This window comes from Vicugna pacos, chromosome 2 (assembly GCF_048564905.1).
Source record: "Vicugna pacos chromosome 2, VicPac4, whole genome shotgun sequence".
NCBI classification, from domain to species: Eukaryota; Metazoa; Chordata; class Mammalia; order Artiodactyla; family Camelidae; genus Vicugna; species Vicugna pacos.
In genome coordinates, this window is record NC_132988.1 from 3,784,746 (window position 1) to 3,795,652 (window position 10,907).

At 40.2% G+C, this 10,907-nt stretch overlaps 1 protein-coding gene across 1 annotated transcript in view; it reads left to right on the forward strand.

The window, feature by feature from the left end:
• The window catches only part of GLRB (glycine receptor beta), a 69,147-nt gene extending 58,240 nt beyond the window's left edge, over positions 1–10,907 (forward strand). The window contains exons 9-10 of the mRNA XM_006213583.4: positions 7,225–7,517; positions 10,530–10,907. Of these exons, the coding sequence (XP_006213645.1) occupies positions 7,225–7,517; positions 10,530–10,826 (590 nt within the window). The 3' untranslated portion in view covers positions 10,827–10,907. The remainder of the gene's footprint in view (positions 1–7,224; positions 7,518–10,529) is intronic.

Genomic DNA, 10,907 nt, shown 5'->3' on the forward strand with positions numbered 1-10,907 from the left:
AACAAAATAGATTTAAAAAAGACAATAACTCAGCCTCAACGAGTTTATCCTTTCTTGGGAAGAAACAGACACCAAAGAAGTACAACATGTAATATATAAGATGGTGATACAGGGATGAAAGTTGAGGGCAGCAGCCTGCTGGCCAGGAGATGCCAGGAGGAAGTGATCCTGGATGGAGATGTGGAGGAGGTGAAAAAATGCATCACTGTGGGTCTCGGGAAAAGGGGGGTCCTGGGCCACGACCATCAGGGCAGCGTTCTCGAGGCAGAAGCTGCCTGGGGTCTTTGGGGAGCACCAGGCAGTGCAGTGTGGCTGGAACAGAGTAAGAGAAAGGGAGATTCAGAGACAAGGTCAGAAAAGCAACAAGGTGAGGAGTGGGCCGAGCGGCGTTCCCCAAGGAACTCTGGTGGCTTTGGCTTTTATTCCGAGTGAAACGTGAAGCCCCTGAGGGCTTCTGAGCATTAACTGACTTAAATTTTTTTTTTGCCTTTGCATCGTATTTTTTCAATTGAAGTATAGTGGATTTGCAATGTTGTGTCAATTTCTGGTGCACAGCATCATGTTTCAGTCCTACATAGACATACATACATTCCTTTTCATGTTCTTTTTCATTATAGGTGACTACAAGATATTGAATAACTGGTTTAAATTTTAACTGGTTATCTTTACTGTTTTGTTTAGAACAGACTGAAAGGGGCACAGGTGGAAGCTGGGGAAACGGTTAAGAGATCCGACATCAATGTGGTCTGGGCCGGGGTGGTGGTGGATGTGCTCATCAATCTTAGATGATGGATACAGTAGAGATGAAGAGAGGTGAAGATGTGTTGTGTGTGGGATTTAAGAAGTAGAATCAAAGATGACTTCAAGGTGTTTTGGGCTAAGAGAGACTGGCAAGATGGAATTCCCAGTGCCTGAGGTGAGAAGAGCTGCAGGTCAGGTAGCTTTGAGAAGGTGGAAGACCAGGAGCTCGGTTCCAGGCACACTGAGTTTGCAGTGTCTGAGGATGTTGGATGACAGTTGCATGTACAAGTCTGGGGTGTCCCGGAGAAGTCGGGATTGGAGGTCAGAACTCAGCTTTGTCAGGAATAGATGATATTTAATGCAGTAATCCTGGAGTGGAGACAGAGGAGTCTCAGGGCTGAAGTTGGGGAACTGAGGAACAGAACGACCAGGGTGATGTGGTTTTCTGGGATTCTACCAAGTGGAGGAAGTGTTTGCAGGCGAGGAGAATGATCAGCCAACTGCCTGTAGGTCAAAGTTAGGGCTGAAAACTCCCACTGGACCCAACAGCCTGGACAGGCACTGGTGTCCAGGACAAGGACAGGTCCACGGAGTAAGGAGCAGAGGAAAGCCTGGTGGGAGTGACTTCCAGAGAGAACAGGTGAGGAAGAGCTAGAGTCAGAATGCAACTCCTTGGAGATCATTAACTGTGAAGAGGAAAGGAGGATGGAGAAATAGCTGAGTGGGAATGGGAGCTGAGTCTGACCCGTTGTGTCATTTAGGGTCTCGGTTGCCTTATTGATTTTTCTGTCTGGAAGACCTGTTCAGTGATGTCAGTGGGGTGTTAAGTTCTCCCACGATTATTGTATTCGCATCTTCCTTTTGTTTTGTAAGGTGGACAAAATCATGACATGTTTATTTTTGGTTCTCTATTTAGAACAGTGTGATTTGTTCCAGCAGTCAGCAAATGCCTTCTGTCACATACAGGGTAGTCAATATTTAGCTTTATGTTGAAATCCCTAAATCTGCTTTTGTAGCACTAAAGCAGCCTTGGACAAGACATACTGAATAGATGTGGCCATGACCCAGCAAAACTTTATTTATAAAAATCAGTGCTGGGTCTGACTTGCCCTGTGCATCGAGTTGACTGACCCCTGGTCTGTAGCATCAGGACCGAAGTCAGAGTGTGTAGGCACATACAGAGAGCAGTGGATAGATGTCCGGGTGGGGCTTGTAATTGATTTTGCTTTCTTAATAAAACAGGAAGCAAGGTCATGAGTTGCAGGTGTGGTGGGGTAGAGTGTTGTGGTTTGGAGAGAGAAAAAGTGGTGCATGGACCAAGAAATACACTCTGACTGTAGGGTCATGGACTTCTTAAGGTCAGTGATCATAAATGTAGAATGAGATCCGTCAACACGTTGGCATGTTCACGTCTCACCACACTCATAAAGAGAAAACTAGAGGATAGGGACGTATTTACCCTTTGGAGACTTATCCATGTCGTTGCTTGTGTTAATATTTGGTGCTGTCTCATTACTGAGCACTGTGTCCTAGTATGGATACACCAGCTTGTTTTTCCTTTAAACAATTGTTGGAGATTTGGGTTGTTTTCAGTTTGGCTGTATTATATACGTTGCTGTGAATAATTGTACAAGTCTCCGTGTGGACATACGTTTTCATTACTCTTGGGTTAATACCTAGGAATGAGATTTCTGGATTTTATGGCAAAATGTATTTTACTTCTATAAAAATATTACCATGGTTCTATCAGAATAATGGTGCCATTTTGCATTCCTACCACTTGTTTCACGTGCTCCCCAACACCTAAGTTTTTTGACTTAATGTAGTGGCTAGGACCTCAAGTTCAGTGTTGAGTAGAATTGTAAGAGATGCTTATTACTGATTCTAATTGAAACATTCACTGTTCGGTATAATAGCAGCTCTAGATTTTTGTCGATCTCTTGGTAAGACTGAGGAGGGTTGATTGATTTCTAGATGTTAGATAAGTTGGGAAAATTACTAGCACAAAATTGCTCATAATATTTGCTTTTCCTTTTAATGTCTCACTGTAGTGATCATTCATACATGTTTGTGATATTGTTAAATTGTGAATTTTTTTGAACACTAGCTAAAGACTTACCCATTTTCTCTGTATTTTCAAAACATCAGCTTGATTTCATTCGTTTTCTCTATTTTTTTCCACTGACTTTTAGCTCTTTATTTTTTTTTTACTTAGTTTGGATATTATTTGATATCCTTTTGGTATTTAAAGTGAAACTTATGTAGTTGATTTTAGGTCTTTCTTCTTTTCTACTGTGAGCATTTAAATTACAAATTTCCCTTGTAAGTCCTGCTTTAGCTGCAGTGCACACATATTGATATAGTGCGTTTTCATCTTTTTCCATTAAGAAATATTTTCTCGTTTCCCTTGTGATTTCTTGTTTGGTCCATGCATTCTTTAGATACGTGTAGTTAGGTTTCCAAATATTTAGGGTTTTCTTAAGTACTTGAATATGTTTTTTTTTAAATTTTGTCAGGGAACATACTCTATGATTTCAGTCCTTTTATATTTACTGAGACATTTTGAATGGCCCAGCCCAGCACATGCCTCCTGGCAACATTACCGTGTCCCCTTGAAATGTGTATCAGGCATTGTGGGGTGTAATGTTTAAATATTAGTGGAGTCAAGTTGATTGACAGTCCTGTTGAAATCTTTTAAGTCTTTTGTCTGGTTTATAGTTATTGATCAGAGAGTGTTAAAATGTCCAACTTGGATTATGGAATTATGCTTTAGGTATTTTGAAGCTCTGTTATTAGACACATACATATTTATAATTTTACCTAAAAAATCATATTACTGACTTAGATTAAATTTCAGGATATTCAGTGGATACAACTCTTTTAACCCAAAATATCTTTCCTTTTTTCTACTTTTTCCCCCTACATTGTTCCGGAAGATTATGCAAATCAATTTGCCAATCTCTTCGGATTATGCCCATAATTTTTATTTTCTAAAATTTAGGAGAAAAACCTGTATCATTTACCCTGAACTCATTTCACTTTCCAAAATATTAGTTTTGTGTTCTAGTTTTGTTTTCCTTCCCATCTTTTTTTTTGATTGATTGTTTCCATTGTTAACAAACATCAGAGCTTCATCTATGAATTTTCCATAGACTCTGACTTCAGCTATTTCTTTACGTATGGAAGTAACTTTTGGTACTTTTTACCGTAAGTAAACTTCACTCTAACACCCTTTTCCTGTTACATAAAATACTTTAAGTGCTGCTGAAAGGGATTTTTTTTAAACAAACACTTTTAAATTATAAATGAAAAAAAGATGAATAATTCAGGTCACTGTTCAGACCTGTAGAGGCCACACATGATACCTTTCTTACTCTGATCTTTTCTTACCATCTGGAGCAGTGGTTCAAGATTTTTTTTTTTCTAAAGAAATGGGTTTTTTTTTAATTTAAATTTTTTTAATTGAAGTGTAGTCGATTTACAATCTGTTATTTCTGGTGTACAGCACAGTGATTCAGTTATACATATATATATTCATTTTCATATTCTTTTCCATTATAGGCCATTACAAGATATTGAATATAGTTCCCTGTGCTACACAGTAGGTCCTTGTTGTTTACCTATTTTATATACAGTAGTTAGTATCTGCTAATCCCAAGCTTCTAATTTATCCCTCCCCCTACTGTTCCCTCTGGTAACCATAAGTTTGTTTTCTATGTCTGTGAGTCTTGTTTCTATTTTGTAAATAAGTTCATTTGTGCCTTTTTTTTAGATTCCACATATAAGTGATCTCATATGGTATTTTTCTTTCTCTTCTGGGTTAACTTCACTTAGTATGACAATCTCCAGGTCCATCCATGTTGCTGCAAATGGCATTATTTTATTCTTTTTTATGGCTGAGTAGTATTCCATTATATAAATACACTACAATTTCTTTATCCAGTCATCTGTTGATGGACATTTAGGGTTGCTTCCATGTCTTCGCTATTGTAAATAGTGCTGCTGCGAACACTAGGGTGCGTGTAGGTTCAAGATCTTTTTGATCATAAGGATCTTTTTCAAAAATGTCCAAAAGTATTTTTGGATTCCCACCTGATAGTAATAGTAGTTTTCCTTTTAGTATCGTTTGATTAAAATGTTGAGGAATAATAACATGCTGATATAATTTAGCAGCGTTTCTAGATGAATTTTCATGTTATTAATCACAACTCCATATGTACCAATTTGGTGAATAATGTAGTTCATCTCTCTAGGGGATAAAAATGATTTGGGGTTTAGGGAGTAGTTGGTATATCCACAATTTCTCCTTGACTTACTCTGTTGGTTCAATTTCGTTGGTAACAAATACTATCTCTACCTTTCCTCTCTTTTTCTTTCCATTTTTCACCCTCTTTTTCTTCCTTTCCTTTTTCTAGTTTTTGGTATTCCTCTTTCAGTCAATACATTACGAGTGTGTGTGCTAGTAAGGAATTATTTTTCTGATGTTTACTCTAAGATTGCCTGGGCAAGAAGTCTCTGGATATCCCGTAGTCAGTCTTTGAGTTGCTGTAAATAACGCTCCCTTAAGTAAGCATTTCATCACTATAAAATTCTTTCTGCATTCTTTTTTTAAATTGAATTAGAATTGATTTACAAGGTTGTGTTAGTTTCCAGTGTACAGCAAAGTGATTCTGTTTTATATGTATATATATAAATATATATATTCTATTTCATATTTTTCCATTATCAGTACTACAAGATATTGAATACAGTTACCTTCTTCCTGCATATTGATGAGCTAAATGACTTTATCCTTCATCCTGACTTGTTTATAGAGGTTTTCATTCAGGTTAACTTCTTTATGTAACTAATTTATTAATACTCTATATTATTTGTTAGTTTTGACTTTCAAAAGATGTAGACCCCACATCTATTTATCAGAGTTGGTATCACTTTTATGACATATTCCCTGATTTGATATCTAGACTTGATTTATTTTTGCACTAGGGAGGGAAATTTCTGACAAATAAGGACTAGATATTTTAAACATGTTTTTAAAATATTATACCAAGAAGTCCTGGAATTTATAAGAGAGGGAGCTCCATTAAATGGGGATAATTTAGTAAGAACACAATATTAAAATTACAAAAATCCACATTTTTATGAATGATGGGTTTCACATTTCTTTATTGGTTTATAATTTAGTAAAATTCAGGCAGAATTTCACAGTGAAGTTACTTAACAGTAAAGTAATCCTATTTGAAGGCTGTCTGAAGATAAAGCTAAAATATTTGTCCAAAGAAATACTATTTGCTCAGATTCTTTTCCATTATATGTCATTACAAGGTATTGATAGAGTTCCCTAAAAAGAAAAAAAATATATGTACATATGTGTGTAACCAAATCACTTTGCTGTACACCTGAAACTACCACTATGAATCAACTACATTTCCATAAAAAAAATTTAAAAATTAAGAAAAAACTCCGCACCTTTTAGAAGCCTCTGAAATGGTGCAGCTGATGGAATGTGTATTTTTTCAACATCCTCACTGATAATTGATACTCATATAGTGCTTCTGGTCTTCCCAATGCCAGGGCAAAGAGCCAGGCCCATGTTTCATTACCAGGATAACGTTTTCATTCTCAGAAGTGGTTGTATCTAAGAGGAAAAAACGTGCATGTGGCCCCATTGGTGAAATGGACTCCAGGGTCAAGGCAGACCTGCTCCCAGTTGACTGAGAGGGAGGCTTCCCCGACCCAGCATGAGTCCTGGCCCAGTGTGTCGTGGTTCTCCGTGCCCATGGGTCCTGTGTCCACACCCCATCTGAACACATGTGGGAAGGAAGAGAAAGAGGGACAGGAATTATTGCAATTCTCTTTCGAGATTTTACAATTATTTGACTTAAATTGATATATAACTATTAGCCTCCCATATATGGTTAATATTACATAGAGCAGAATTGCATTCTTTCCTTGAAAAGCTGGAATCATTTGTTTCCCTGAAATAATCAGAGATGTTCTCAACTTTGCCTTCTCTATTTTTTTTTTTTTAATTTTGAATCTTACCAAAAATTGCACGAAATGTTCTATTCTTGTTCTGATTTAGTTGTTTTGGGGGTAAAATTGAGCTCTATAACTGTCTGTAATAAAGCTGAAAAGTGAAATAACCTGTTCAATTAGAGAGCATTGTGGCTTCCTCAGAGGTACAATGGAATGGTTTTAGACATCTGTAGTATTTAAACAAGATCCAAATTATGTGTTTACAGGTTGGCTTTAATTTCTATTTATTTTTTAAACGTTCAGTGTTTACAAACGTCCCCACCCACATTCAGTAACCCTTACGTAGAAAGTGCGTACGTGGGGTTTCTTCTACTCTTTGAGCTTTAAAGGGGCCCGAGGGACGTTGGGAGCTCCTGGGAAGGGCGTTCATCCGAGAGTAAATGATGACACAGCATTTCACGAGGGAGAAAAAAGCAGCTTGAATTCCTGCTTGTGTCCCCGCAGGAATCTTCTCGGTCCTCAGCTTGGCCTCCGAGTGCACCACGCTGGCGGCCGAGCTCCCCAAGGTGTCCTACGTGAAGGCGCTGGACGTGTGGCTCATCGCCTGCCTGCTCTTCGGCTTTGCGTCCCTGGTGGAGTACGCGGTGGTGCAGGTGATGCTGAACAACCCTAAACGCGTTGAAGCAGAAAAGGCCAGAATTGCCAAGGCCGAGCAGGCGAATGGGAAGGGGGGCACCGCGGCGAAGAAGAACACGGTGAACGGCACGGGCACCCCCGTTCACATCAGCACCCTGCAGGTGAGCGCGACCTCGCCGGCGGCGGAGCGACTTCCGCGCCCCCCACCCCCGCCCCGGCTGCATCCTGTCGGGGTGCCGGTGTCGTGGGATCGGTACTCGTTTGTCTCTCCCGGATGAAAAGGGAGTGAGCGCAACAGACTTTCTGGAGGAGAGCAGAAAGCTTAGGTCCCGTAGTAATTAACAAAAAGGAAATCAACACCTTATCTAATTTCTGGAGGACTCGGCGTGGAGTTTAAGGCCGCACCTCTGCTCTGATGGTCACCCCTGAGTGTGGAGGTCTTGCGGAAGACTTTCCTGCTGTCTCTCACCTGACAAGCCCAGCAGGGGGCCAGGGCGCTGCTGGGGGGCCCGGAAGGCTGAGCCCATGCTCTTGGTTCAGTCTCGCACCTGTTCCCCTCAAGAGGGAGGGCTTCACACAGCACACGGCAGGCAGTCTCCCGATTTACTGGATGCCTGGCCCGTGGGGAGCTGTGCCCGCGTTTGGGGTTTGTCCAGCCCAGGGTGAGTAGTTGAAGAACTGGGCAGTAATTTGCTTGTTCACTCATATATTTCTTTTTTTATTCAATAAGAAGAGTTGAGGACCTACTATTGCTAATAACATCGTGTTCCCAGCTCCAAGCATGTGCCAGGTGTGTTCACAGCAAAGGTGTTGCTGTGAATAGAAGGTAGAATATGTCTATGGATGTGAATCAATTAAGACATCAAAGCTGGGGGGAGGGTAGAGCTCAGTGGTAAAGCATGAGCTTAGCATGCACGAGGTCCTGGGTTCAGTCCTCAGTATCTCCATTAAATTTGTATATATATGTACATAAACCTAATTCCGCCCCCTCCAAAGAAAAACAAAAAACAAAACTGAAAACATCAAAGCTGCTGTACATGCAGCACGAATGAGAGAGTTGTTTCTTTACAGTAATGATATATTTTTTAAAATAAGGATTGATTTAAATTTGGTAAAATACATAAAGGAAATTTCCCTGTGAACACATTTGTATCATCTGTGGAAGATGCAGTTATCCGTATGAAACCATGCCTGCGTCTTCCGGTTAAGAAATACTGTGTGCGGTGATTGGCTTTTAAACGTGTGCAGATTCGGACCGAAAAGGACCACGAAGCAAATCTCCCTGGCTATGGTCTGGAGCCTTAGGAAGTTCTGTCCGCATCATTAATTTTTATTCCTGACAGTTTCATTATCATAATACCCGGTTTTTGCTACGAGTCATTTTCAGAAGTGACACGTTTACATGATGAAAGTAAATGAGAGACACATATTCATGTGAGGAAAAATGGGGAAATTATAGATTGGAGACTAATAGAAGCAAGACCGCTGTAAGACTGTGTTACGCGGGGGTGCTGTCTTGTTGATAACTAGTTCATTTGATCCCTCTTGATGTGATGGTACAATTGTTTAAAACAGTATTTATACTGTAAACACTTTTGTCCGCTTGTGTACATACTTGATTTGATAATTATGTGCAGAGGGCATTAACTGAAGAGGAAAGCTGTGTTTGTGTGAAGTCTCTGCTGAGCGGGAGAAGGTGGGAGCAGTGAACTAGGGAAGGAATGAGGAGCTGTTTAAAGAGCCTGAGGGCTTCTCCATAGGGAACCCAGTTTTATCCCTCATTCAGAGCTGTCCCATCATTAAAAGTGACTCCTGTAACAGGCGCTCGCCACCAGGACACACACACAACTCATTTCAAAGATAACAGTCTTCAAATACCTTTATAGAAGAGGTTTTAATAAAATCAAAACCCTGAGAGAACGTGTAAATGCATTTTAACTTGTTTTTTCACCCGGTGTCTCTTGGTTTCTCTGCTCCCCACTTCTGAAGGCTGCCGCCCAGCTCTTGGCAAGAAAATATACCTCAGTGTTTGTTCAGGTCAAGGACGGCCTGCTGGTACCTGACATACTACTGGGGAAGAATCAGTTTTACTTTTTACCTTAAGTGTAATCTTTACCCAGCCCTCATCTAGTCAATGACAATAGAATTCGTGTAACTAGTCAGCGCATCTTACTAATAAGGCAAAGGCCGGAGTAACCACTGTGTGCTAATCGTGTACAATGATGTGTTTCCCTTTTTTGGTAAAAACAGGAGATATTAATAGTGAAGATTCCCAAGGTGAACACCAGAGGTCAGGAGAGAGATCAGTGGAATATTATGCAGTTGGGTCACAGTTTCGTCCTTCTGTGGCCTTTCCTGACGTCAGTGCCCTTAAACCATAGGTCAGCCTATACCTCCATCTTTTCCAAGATCTCTTCAGATTGCCAGGAAGAGTTCATTGTGAAATAATTATTTGATATATTATAGGAAATGGAGTCAGATTTAATAATTACGAGTTTCTCAGCCAAATAATCTGTGTAGCATATGATCCAGCTGAAATATACACAGTTCCTTTGGATTCTCTGCATTTGGAGTCTCTGTGTAATTCGTCTTTAGTCAACAAGGGAGAAATGCCTTTCACTAGTGAATCTTTTGTTCATGGTAATGGTGACCATGTTCAGTTCTTATTTGTGAGTGTAATTTAGGGACACACTGTCTCACTGATGTGACAAATGCCTCAGTCTTCTATAAACCATCTGGTTTGGAAGTAGGATCCATGGGGAAGTCAAAGATTAGAAGTACCAGAAGATTTTTGTAATTCATATATTGTACTGAGATGAGCTGTGCTGTTTGTGGTTAAAGATGGGTTTTTATTTATCACTCATTCTTTCAACTGAGAACTCTCACGAGCCTGGGAGTACCTAAGATAACTGGTGATTTGTGCTTTGATCTCTTATCATAAAATAACCTACTGAAAGTTTATTCCACGACATAAACCTTGTTATGTACACAACACGGTAGAACCCTCCATGTTCAGGTCACCTCCTGGTTTAATCAGTTGACTAGAATTTCTGTTTAACCAAAAGAGATCATAGTCAACGGATTAAGCCATCTGATTTTTTAAAGTATCTTTTTGAAAACGTCTTCTACATAGAAAAATTCTGAATACCCCCGTCTTTCCCTTTTATCCTCAGGTTGGAGAGACCAGATGCAAGAAGGTGTGTACCTCCAAGTCTGACCTGAGATCTAATGACTTCAGCATCGTGGGCAGCTTACCGAGAGATTTTGAGCTGTCCAATTACGACTGCTACGGGAAGCCCATTGAAGTCAACAACGGCCTCGGGCGATCTCAGGACAAGAACACCAAGAAGCCGCCTCCCGCCAAACCCGTCATCCCGACAGCCGCCAAGCGCATCGATCTTTATGCCAGAGCGCTGTTTCCTTTCTGCTTCCTGTTCTTCAACGTGATCTACTGGTCGATATATTTATGATAAACCTTTTCCATTCATGCTAAGTAAGAGCCCATCGCATCGTGACCAGCCTCGTCCATCAAGGCCAGCCTGCGGACGATT